Source organism: Gymnoscopelus braueri (genome assembly GCF_963280865.1).
Source record: "Gymnoscopelus braueri genome assembly, chromosome: 5".
Taxonomy (NCBI): domain Eukaryota; kingdom Metazoa; phylum Chordata; class Actinopteri; order Myctophiformes; family Myctophidae; genus Gymnoscopelus; species Gymnoscopelus braueri.
In genome coordinates, this window is record NC_137606.1 from 41,433,000 (window position 1) to 41,445,820 (window position 12,821).

General features: G+C 43.4%; 1 protein-coding gene across 2 annotated transcripts in view; it reads right to left on the reverse strand.

Moving 5' to 3' along the window:
* Nucleotides 1–12,821, reverse strand: part of fndc3a (fibronectin type III domain containing 3A) — a 111,361-nt gene that overhangs the window by 65,159 nt on the left and 33,381 nt on the right. For both annotated transcript variants that reach the window (XM_080428413.1, XM_080428414.1), the window contains one exon: nt 12,702–12,777. In XM_080428413.1, the coding sequence (XP_080284539.1) occupies nt 12,702–12,777 (76 nt within the window). The remainder of the gene's footprint in view (nt 1–12,701; nt 12,778–12,821) is intronic.

Below are 12,821 nucleotides of genomic sequence, written 5' to 3' on the forward strand. Positions count from 1 at the left end.
GAAAGAGAGAGTGATGAAACGGAGCGAGGGAGACAGAGAGAGACAAAGACAGACAGAGACAGAGAGACACAAAAAGAGAGAGAGAGAGAGGGACGGACGGACGGACGGAGGGAGAGTGTGAGAGAGAGTGAGGGAGGGAGGGAGGGAGAAGCCACAGTGTTCTCTTTAGCTCAATTGTCAATGTGCCAGAGAGACTGTCTTGGCGTTTGTGGCAGAAAGCACATCTCTATCAGGCTCAATAAAAAGCTCAGGAGGAGCTGGAGGATGCTTTCAGCCACTAAGCGCAGGCTGAATCATCCACGGTGACGTGATTCACCAGTGGACTAAGTCAGATACTAATCAGCCCAAATGGTCCCGGTGCTGCTGAGTAGCCCCAGCCAGAAGCATAGCAGCCTGCGCTGGGCAACGCGGGCAGCTGCCCACCCGATTGAGCCCTTGACCCGCTGCTGAAAGACGGACCGAAAAATGATAATAATAACCCGACATCTATGCTTAACGATAGATGGACCAGGCACTCGGGCAGCAGGTCGCCTTCCTCCGACACCTCCAAACATGTCAAACTCCACTGTTGGAGCATCACAAACTTCATGCAAATGTCTGTTTAGAGCCGCGGTGATTAATCGCTAATTGCTTAACAAAAGATTAATGCAATTCCCGCACTCAACAACAACTCAGTATAGACTACACAAACACGAGTCACCAAAAAAGTTCTGTCTCCTAGCATTAATCTTAATGCTTAATTTTTGTTACTAAATTATATAATTTCAAGTGCAAGCCCCATTGTCTCATGCTGTAGTTAGACAATAATCGAAGAGGAGGACGTGGGCTTTTAGTTGCACATGTTTGAACATTACTTGAGTTGTTAACTGTTTGCTGTTATAATCGCAATTCTTTTAAATGATCATTTGTGCAGGACGTCATGGCTGTATCTGGCAGTGAGTAGGTACAGGTTAGACAGCATTACAGGCAGATAGTATCTGCCTGTAATGCTGTATCTGCAATAGCCAGGCCTACCTGTTGTGATCATCTTTGTAATGTAAAACATACATACATCTTAAATTGCTCTTTATTCTGATAGTACTCATTGCTATAGAGTGTTTAGTAACAGGAGTCTCCTTGTCTCTCCAGCTCTAAACCGAAAACACATTCGGTCGGGATATCAATTTTATCCAATCAGGAGAGAACTCGCACAGGATACAGGACAAAGTGAATTTGGAGGTGATGACACAAAGAAATGAGCAGACAAAATTGGAACTGTAAAACTGTAAAATGTAAGCTATTAACAACTAGTCCGGGGATGTGTGCACTCAAAGTTTTTACAGCAGAATTCCACACCAAGTTTGTTGCGGTGTTGCGTGTTAATGGCATTGTCGATTGAACACAGCTGGTGACACAGTCGGTGTGCAGGAGAGAGATGTTAAGAGTGACGATCGTAGTTGATTTGAATAGAACGAAGGTCTGAACGACTTAAGTATGCCATTCTCCCAGCGTCTGTGAGTTGTCTGTGTGTGGCAAGCCCGGACTCCGAATCTCAGGTGTTTACACAGAAACGGTAATAAAAAGCTTACATTTTGGCAAAGTGAAAAACAGGCGTCGTGGTTGTGTGCATATGCTAATGGTAAATGCCCGTGTGCAAGTTCAGATCAATTGACAGATCTTTTTCTTTTTTTTCACACAGAACCAGAGATAACGCGATCCGAAGATGTGCTGCTCCATTCACTCCCTGGTTAACTTATTGCTTAAAATCTCGGCTCCTGTGTACTTTTTTTTAAATACTGTATATTTTTGGCAAAACATGCTATTGCACTTGCCACAACTATGGAACGGATTACCGCTATCGGATATTTCCCCCCCCCCCCATTCTACGAGACCCCTGTGTGTGTAATGAGGGGATCACCGTGCGGATATCATTCACAGAAAATATTCCATGATTTTTCAAAGGTTGGTAAAATCACTCGTTTTCGCTGGCAGCAGCGTAACACTATTACGCCATTACTCTGGCAGTTAAAGAGTTAACTCATTCACTGCCAATGACATGTTTGACATGTTTTTTTCCAACGCCCACACCGCCAGTGTGTTTTCAGTGTTTACGCTGGATGGCGCTCTTCGCCAAACTATGAGTGGACGAATTGAAAGGTTAGTAAAAAATGCTCAAAAATGCTGGCAAGATCGGCTATAGACGATGTTTACTCTGGCGGTTAACACTTATTTTGACAAAATAATATCACTTACCCTACCTTTAATAATTTATCACATTATTTGATCATAATCAACACGTTGTGAGCTTGTAGATAACGCCGATTAGCACTGGTGTGCAAACCATGTAATGATGCTGTTCAAAATGACTTCTTTACTCTTTACCCTTTGCTTCCGGCAGCCGACATGAACAGTCGCATAGAAAAACGCGCTCTCGCGAGCTCCCGCGAGCTCCCGCGAGCTCTCCAGAAAAACAAAAACAAAAAGGCTAGTCTTTCTGAGGAGAACCCAACTGCGTCCCCCGTCATATTCCTTATTCTCATCCTGTGGATTATGGATTCCTACCTCAACTCCGCATGGACTGTACACCAGAGGGATAAGGAATTGTACGAGGAAGAAAAGGTGGAATCACACAGTGACTTCTACCTAGCCACTGGATCCGAGAAGAAACATCCTGGCTACGGCACTACAGCGATCCACTCGATCCTCACAGCCAACCCGAAGCGAAGAAACAAACCCCTGAATGGTAGATTTAATCGCAAGACTTGTTTCTGCATAATACTACTACTTTCCGGAGACGTTGCCACAAACCCTGGCCCAGTAACCACAAGGCAATCCGCTCGGATTACGGCTGAAGCTAACAGGCTAGCAGCTGAGGCTAACGTTGCCATCAGCAACGGGGAAAAACAAAGCCAAACTGCAACAAAGGACTTCCGGATCACAGGAGCTAATGTTGCTACCAACGCTAGCTACGTCGACAACACCGATGGCTCCCCGCCAACTCAACTAGGCGAATCAACCCCGATGATCAACCGAAACACCCACGTTGATTCCACCGCAGCCGTCGACGAGGACGCTTGCACCGACGTACTACGGCGATCAACCGGGAGATGCAGCGTAGCTGAGGACGCGGAACCAAGGAGTCGCCTAGCTGTTTCTACCGGAGCAGAGGCCCTGAAGCACCGTTTTCAACCTACGGTTCCTTCCACGGCCAGCGTCCGAGCAGAGGCCGAGCAGGGTCCCCTCCCCCCCCAACCCCCACCCCTCCCCCCCAACCCCCACAGCTGGTTGCCTACGACGGAACAGATTCTTTGATGGACGCTAACACCACAACACCCCCCTCCCCCCTCGATACTGCTCCTCAACTTGATCTATCAGTGGACAAACATCTCTCTATTGATCAAATCGTTCGGTGTTGGCTTGCACATGATTCACAAATCAGGCAGATGTTTTATGATGGTAAGGTTGACATTTTAACTTTCTCTGAAACAAAACTTGATCACACGATAAGGGACTCTTGAGATTGAAATTGAAAACTACAAACTTTTCAGAAATCATAGGAGCATTAATGGGAGAAACGGAGGTGGTGTATGCATGTATGTACATAAGGACAATGACTGCGTCCTTCGCGAAGACCTGAAGGATGCAGCCATTGAAGCTGTGTGGGTCGAGATCATTTTTAAAAATGCCAATCCTGTGCTAGTCGGTACCATATACAGACCTCCTAACCAGACTGATTTCTATGAAAGACTTGAGGAGTGTTTAGCTAAGGTGGAGTGTGCGGAGACGATACTTCTTGGTGACTTTAACACAGACATGATCCGTAAGGAAGCGTCAGTGTATAAGTCATTCAAGGGGTTTTGTCATCGGCACTCACTCCACCAGCTGATCACTCAGCCCACAAGGCTGTGTGCTACCACTCAAACTACCATAGATCTCATTCTAACAACGGACAAGGACAAAATCCTCAATAGTGGTGTTTCTACCTGTGGCATATCTGATCATAACATGATCTTCTGCACCAGAAAGAAACGTAAACCTAAGACCGGTTACCACAAATCAGTCACGATCAGAACCTCAAAAACTATAAGAGTGAGGACTTAGATCACAGGCTAGAGGAACTGGACTGGTCCGACGTACTAAACAGCACACAGGTAGACGAATCTTGGCTTGGTTTCAAAACCAAATTCATTCAAATTTTGGACAGTGTGGCTCCCATGAAAACCATCAGGGTCAAAACCCGCCCGGTACCATGGATGAATTCGGACATCCTTACTGCCATGAAGGTCAGAAACAAAAAGTGTTCTGAGCTTCATAAAGGTAGGATCAAACTCGCCAGGTGTTTTAACAAAGGTCTCGAATCCCACGTAGCTAAACTTGTAAAAGAAAGAAACAAGCTAAGAAACAAGGTTCGAATTAGCAGAAAAAAGCTTCCTTGATGACAAAATTGAGGAAAATAAAAGCAAACCACGAGAGCTTTGGAAGCTATTCAACAACCTACTAGGCTGCAGCAAGAAATTGAAAACCAGGTTTACAAACATAAGCCTCAAGGTGAATGACACTCTCTTCACATCCAAACATGAAGTGAGTAAAATCCTCAACATATTCTTCACGACCATAACCTCAGATTTGGTTGAAAAACTACCCCCTCACTCTGGGTGCTATGGTGAAGAGCATATTGACTCATTTTACAAAAAACAGGGTGTACGCAAAGATGATTTTAAACTCTCCCCTGTGAAAACAGAAGAGGTGTTTAAAAAATTGAGTGCTCTTCATCAACACAAAGCCACAGGCCTCGACAATATCCCCGCCAAATTTCTAAAAGACTCAGCCGCCTCCATTGCTCCAATCATTACCCACATAATAAACCTCTCCATCATACAGGGACGGGTCCCTAACGATTTAAAAAAAGCAAGGGTGACCCCTCTGTACAAAAAAGGAAACAAATTAGACCCTGGCAACTACCGCCCTATTTCTATTCTTAGCTCCATTTCGAAAGTCATGGAGAAAATAGTCTATGAACAGGTCGATAAGTATCTTGCCGAAAAAAATCTAATCTACAAATTCCAATCTGGCTTCAGAACAAACCACTCCACTGACACATGCCTTCTCTATTTGAACGACTCTATCAAACAAGATGTCGACAAGGGCAAATATTGCGGCATGGTCATGCTGGACCTCCAGAAGGCCTTTGACACCGTCAATCACCCAATTATGATCAATAAGCTCAAAGCAATAGGTTTTGATGATACGTCAGTGAACTGGATGAGATCCTACCTGGAAGGGAGGGAGCAAGTGGTGGAAGTAAACGGCACCCAGTCCCCCCCCCTCCCTGTGACTTGTGGTGTCCCACAAGGAAGTATACTAGGACCTTTACTGTTCCTGATATATGTGAATGACATGTCATCAGCCTGCGACTGCAAGCTGTTCCTGTTCGCAGATGACTCGGCCCTGCTAGTCTCGGACAGGGACAGGCTGCAGGTTGAGAAAACTCTCAGCTCCGAACTCAACAAGATCTGCATCTGGCTCTCTGACAACAAACTTTCATTACACCTGGGTAAAACAGAATCCATCCTCTTTGGGTCCAGTCCTAACCTTAGCAAGGCAGAGAGTTTCACGATCAAAGTGGGTGATGATGTCATCCAAAGAAAGGATGAAATTACCTACCTGGGCTCCATCTTGGAGGCAAACCTCTCTGGTAACAAAAACGCCGAAAAAGTGATCAAAATTGTCAACCAAACAACACGCTATTTGTGGAGGATTGATCGCCTAGTCAGTAAGAATACTCTGAAGATTCTTGCAGGGGCCCTGATTCAAGGTCATTATGATTATGCATGCACTTCATGGTACCACAACACCTCCAAGGCCTTAAAAACAAGGCTCCAAACATCCCAAAACAAACTTGTAAGGCTACTTCTTGGCCTCAATCACAGAACCCATCTAACCCCTGCTCATTTTGCTAGGATTGGATGGCTTAGGGTTGAGGACAGAGTACAGCAACTTGCTATGGGCCTGGTCTTCAAGATACACCACAACATTGGGATCCCCCTGTATTTGTCAAAATACTTCCAAAATGTTAATGCAGTCCATGATCATAACACCAGAGGCAGCTCCACGGATCATGTTCAACCCAGATTTGGCTCAACTAAGGGTATGAACTCGTTCTCATGCTATTCAACAAAAATGTGGAATGCCCTACCAAAAGGAGTAAAGGAGTGTAAAACCCTACTCACTTTCAAAACTGCCCTAAAGATACACATTCAGGAGGCTGCAATTCGAAAATGGCCCCTGTCTAAGTCTTAACCTACCCCCCCCTACCCCCCCCCTCCTTCATTTTCCTCTTTTGTATATATATATATATATTTTTTTTCTCTCGTCATACCAGTAACCTGAAAGCTGATTGTATGACATTCTGTATAGTAGTGTGTATATCTGCCTGCCTCTTATATTTCATCATGATTTGTGTGCATGGGGTTCTCATCTTAAACAAGCTTAGTGCTTAATGAGGGTTTCCAGTTTAGTAGACCTTGTATTGTGAATTTGTACTTCCATGTACTGTTATGTACTGTCATGTACTATTCTCATGTCTTTCTAAATAAACTACATCAATCAATCAATCAATCAAACTCTGCCGCTCTCTCACTTTGCTTCACTGGTCGAAAGATTTGCCAATAAAGAGCTACCTGCAATAGGCTGATATCTGCCTACGACATCGTCCTTCTAATATATGGCCCGGGTTCCGGTGAGGTCGTGTGGGCGTTTATAAGGCCTCTTTGTGGTAAGAGGAGAATAATAGCCGAGGGGGAAGGGTGCTAAATTGTCCCTTTCTAATTAGCGTCCCGCTCACCTAAGCATCTGAGGCCAAGGGCTTGTTTATTTCAAAGTTCCTATTTAACCCATTAAAACCAGGAAAGCTACCGTGTCATTTTAGATGTTTGCGTTGGCCATTCAAAAATAGCAGATGTACAAGCTCACATCTGCTATTTTTCAACCTTTTTTTGAAAAATCTTGAAAGTGTGAGAACTACCGATTTAGAAGGCGTTTGTAGAATCGGCCTCACGTCTTAATGGGTTAAAAAGAAATTGCCTATTCACATTAAGCAGTATGTCCCGTGTCAACAACACGTACCAATTACACACATCCAGGCTGCTAAAAATACATGAATGAATACACAAATAGGTGGAGGATGGAACAGTAAGGGGTGGTAGCAGGGGGGAAGGTAGACGCCGGTGTGAGCCGGTTCATTCTGGCTTCACCATTCCAGGGTTAAAGGTTAAATCATGCGTGCGTAAAACACCTACTCCGCACAAACACACACACACACACACACACACACACACAACAAAATTCATCCGCACAAACATACACAAAAGCGCAAGCATGCGCGCACTCAGTCACACACACACATATGAGTTCACCCATAAATTCAACCCTACCACGCACGTAATAAACACACTTCTTCTTCCTCCCCTTCCTTGCACACACACACACACACACACACGGCGAGCGGTGAGTCATCGCTCCACACACGTCACTGAGAGAGACGAGTGCACCCTGTGACAGGCCAGTTAGCGGCAGTCACACGGGTGTACTATAGGCTTCCTCTTCTCACAGGTCCCTGTCTCGGCTTCACCGATGGAGGGGCCGTGTTTTATGTCCGTCCTCCCTATTAGGGGAGCTTTGCTCCAGCTCATCTCCGGGGGGCTGACGTGGGAGGGGGGAAGGGGGGGTGGGGGAGGGGGGGGGGGATGGAGGTGGGTGAATCTATCCCCCTGGTGTGCGTTTGCAGTCCATTAGAATTGTTGCCAGATTTTGCGAGAGAAATACGCAACCAGGTCTATAAAAACAAGCCCAAAAGAAGCGACAAACACATGAGCATTTTAGACCCATATATACATCGGCTAATTGAAAATTGTCGATCTACAAGCTCACAACGCATCGCAAGTGAAGAATTTAACACAATTCTGACACAGGGTTTTCAGATGGGGATACGTGGACAATTACATATTCATTTGGGGATCCTTGACATGAAAATGCTTGAGAAACAACATTAGGAGGCAAGCCCAAATAAGCAACTACACCCAAAAAAAAAACTGCCAATATTTACAAGCGACATTACAGAAAACCCCAACTGCCAATATTTACAAGCGACTTTACAGAAAAACAAGCCCAAATGTCGCAGACATGGCAACACTGCACATTAGGGTTGCAGCTTATCTATTATTTTCTTCATAGACTAAATTAGCTAATTAGAATAATCGAGAAGCGCGTTTTATTTAATACATGTCACTGTCACAATTATTACATAATCGCAATTATTTTGCATAATCGTCATAATCGGCTACATGTTGAAAAATGTTAATACATTATTTTCTAAAAATAGCAGAAATAGCAGATCTATAAGCGCCTATTTCCGCTATTTTTAAATGTTTTTGAAAGTATAAAATGATTAATGTCCCCCACCTGTATGAACGAATGAACCATTGTAAAGCGCTTAGAGCACTTGGAAAAGCGCTATAAAAATGCAATTCATTATTATTAAATACGTCAGCAGATTTCTTTGTATATTAAAGATATTTTTCATATCTGACCTGTGCAATTTTTTATTACGAAGCCTAAAAGGCAAATTTATATGTTCCAATGTTCAATGCCAAAAACACAATGAAATTGTTGATCGCAATTATTGCATGACAATTAATCGTCAACTTAAATGTAATCGTGACAGCCCTAGCTGCAGCAGTTGCATTATGGTAGGGTATTTGATCACATGACGCGTGCAGTCTGTCAGTCTGTCAAGTGTCTTTTTCTGATTTCAGTCAAGTTTAGAATCATGTTAAGATAATATGGTACTCAAAGGGTTGCGCACAAAGATCTTCAACAACATCTCTGCCCTGACACCATCCATTAAAGCAGGGGTTCTCAAACTTTTTTGGCCCAGGTACCCCTTGGAGGGGAGAATTTTTTTCCAGGTACCCCCCCATCGATAAATATATACTTACAACCACATGTGTACATTTAGATGCCATTGGAACTATTTGTATTAAAAATGTTTCAATCAAAATCATTCAGACCCATTTCATAGTCATAAACAGAAACCACTACTACTATATGAATCATGTGCCGATAGTAATTTTATTCAAATTGCTTTTGTGCAAAATTTTACGGCACACTTTTCAAGTAACTGATCTTAATGGTTCAGACTTCAGAAAATGAACACTTATGTCCTAATAAAAATAGACATGTAAAATGACCAGTCTAAAGGTGACTTTTAGTAGGTGCTTCAATTTTTAAATAATAAACTTATTGTAAGGGATTTTCGATATTGACTTTTTTGCCAATATCCGATATTCCGATATTGTCCAACTCTTAATTTCCGATTCCGATATCAACCGATACAGATATATGCGGTATATTTTCACCAAAAGTCAACTAATTGTCAGTAAACAACATCACATATCTAATCAAATAAAATAGCTATAATGTCAATATAATATCTAATAAGTATCTAATACATCTACTATAATACAGTGATGTTGTTAGGTTTTCAATTAAATTAGTCCCGGGACTCACTGGTGGTCATTTGAATGAGTCCCACTAATCTTAGATTAGATTGGCCTATTTGACAGTGCAGAAGCATAATTGCTTTGATGCCTATAACATTAACGAGCGTCAACGAGCGTCAGCTGGACACAGACAAAAACACCTGCCCTCTGCAGTACTCTAATTTCTCTGTCTCATTTCTCTGCAAAAGCCCTTAAATATGATGGAATATGATTAAGGATTACTGTGATTATGGTAAGCTCACATTTCATATCACAAAATTTAAAATATGTAAAAAAAAAAATTATACAAATAAATATATATAATCTGAATTATTTCGCGGACCCCCTGGCTATGCGTCGCGGACCGGACCGGCGGACCCCACTTTGAGAACCGTGGCATTAAAGGATGTGTATCACTGGTTTCTGTCAAAACTAGCCAGAAAAATATCTATTAGGAGACCAGGGGGAGGTAACGGCAATTTCCCATAGAAAGGACGTGTCATTCACTGCTGACGTTTTTCCCTTTTCTCCTTTGTACATTCAGGGCCATATTTTCACCTAAACCATTATCTCTAAACTTCGTTGTCATTTTTAAAAACATGTTCAAATAGTACAACTAGCTCACAACGTGTCGACCTACATCGACACGTTGTGAGCTTGTAGATTGGCTATTCAAACTATTTGGATTTTTTTTTTTTTGTAAAAAAAATGGCAAAGAAGTTTAGGGATAATGGGTAAGGCACCCGCGAAAATAGGGCCCATAGTGTTTTGTATTTGTTGATGTATTATTGTAATTTTTTTATGCTAATGTTGATGAATTGAATATATATGACCACAATGGAAACAAGTCCACAGGACTTTTTTGTGTTGTCCTTTCAGCCTTAATGTCTGACTGCACCTCGTACTGGGACAGTTTAATCCCTTGTATCCTTGCGTCCCTGTTCCAGGGCGAACATTCGCAGAAATCAACAAAGCAAGTATATAGGGCTTGAAGTGGTTAAATTAAATTAAAATCAGCGTGAGCTCAGAGGAACGACGAGGCTGTCAAGCAATGCAGAGCCTCGTGTTTATTAACATGTGTTATTAAATCAGATTGAAAAGGCTGGTGAAAATATGAATACGAGGAGGAACGCGAGTGGGGCGAGTGATAACAATACAAACCCCGTAAATAATTGTAGACTTGAGATTCCAGACACAGCTCCTTCTCGAGCTTCTACACAAATTGCAGCCTCTTGGCGCTATGCTGGACACTGAATTAACCCATTAACATCGGGAATGCGTCTATGTAATTTAAAATTTTAGCCGTAGGCTATTCAAAAATAGCAGATCTACAAGCTTGCGGCGCGTCACGAGCTTGTACATCTATCTGCTACTTTTGATCATTTAAAAAAAATAATCTTGGAAGTGTTTCAGAACTACTGATTTAGAAGGCATTCGTAGAATCGGGCCTCGGGTCTTAACGGGTTAGACAAAGAGGAGGACCGCCGCAAATCACCCGCACAAAACACATCATTGTCGAATCAATATCAGTGGGGGGGCGCGGCGACTACAGTTCATCAAAATCCTCTATTTACGATTTACAATTACAGCCCCACCACGGTTCCACTTGTCACGCCACTCCCCCCCAGCTGCCTTCTCCATTGACTGCTGTGCCAACATCGTTGTCGGGCGTCAGACTTCATTGTCACGATGCCAGCGTGCTCACACAGACAGACATCCGGGGGCCGGTGGTGGTGGAGGGGCTGGGGGGGGGATGGGGCTTCTTGATTGCCATCAGGACAAATAACCGCGTGTAACACATCTCACTCAAACACCCATCCTTTATATGCCATGCCGGAGCTAAACCCCCACCCCCCAGCACACTGCAATTACAGCAAACGTTGATTTTACATCATGATAGTGTATCAGCTCGCAGCTAGCTTGCTCAATCATCTGTCAAATTGAACGGCGGTGCCGAACAATACGGGGGGAGGCAGAGTCGGTGACTGAAATGGGATGGATTGTCGTTTGTTTTGGTTATTGCCTGGATTTGATGGAAACAAATCGAATCATGTGGGATCTAGGGATCCATATGGCTCCAATGTGGATCTCAGACTTCATGCGGCCATCGTGTGACGTCAAGTCATCTATGATGATGTCTGACGTCTATGACGTCTCCATATTTGGTGCCAGGTTTCAGCCCGGATTCCAAACCCCCAATGACTTCCCTTACAAAATTTAAAAAACATTCGGTATGTGAAACAAAATCGTGGAAGTACATATACTGCAGACATTGTGGTGCTTGTTGACTGGTCCAGCGGTTTGTCAGATTAGCTCTGGACAAACACACACAAACAGGGAAAGCCTCTTATAAATGACTCCTGCAGATGCGTGCGGTGCCGTAAAACCTGTGCCACATTCTGAACTGTGTATTCAGTGAAAGAAAAAACATTAAGTGGCCTCTACAAGAGGCTCACCGTCGTGTACGAGTGTCTGTCTGCATTAGGGCTGTCGGAGGTTCGGAATATCCCGCTCCAATGCTGAAATTGCCTTTCAAATATCATTTTCATTTTTTCCACCATAAATGTGCTGAGTAACGAATTACTCACTTCCTGATCTACTGATGTGAAAACAAACGCTTTTATCACATCACGCATGACCGACAATAAAGTGTCAGTGCATGCAAGGCACACTATCAAGTTAATATGAACGTTGATGGTGCCACCCTATGCGTCTGTGTTGTGCGTCTGTGTGTGTGTGCGACTGTGTGTCTGTGCACGCCGATATTCCAATATTACAAATAATAAAGCATTAACATCGGAATGGGACTATAGAGGAAAGCTGACAGCACTAGTCTGCGTGTCTACCTGTGTTAAAGCTGCTAATCTCCCAGCTGGCCTGATATGCACGCTACCAATAGGCTACAGAAGTACCTCCACTAATGTTTAGTTTTTTTCACACGTTTAATACTTTTGAAATATGGAAGTCAAAAGAGCTCTGATCAGGCTGAAACCTTTCCCACGTGGTAGATTATGTCATAGATGACTGACGACACAGGCCGGCCACCTCAAGTCAGAGATCCACCTTGGAGTCAAGTCCAAGATCCAGAAGTTTCAATCTTGGTTACGTAAAAAGATTAAACACAACAACACCTGTATGGAGCCAGCATATTAAAACATGAGATTAGTAAGAGGACGTTCTTACCTGTGATACACTGAAACTGACCATCCTCTCGTCGAATAGTGAAGGCCTCACCTGGGTTTACCTGCACCAGGATTACCTGTAGAGACGAAGAGGGGACAGTTCAACAACAATACTAGAAAA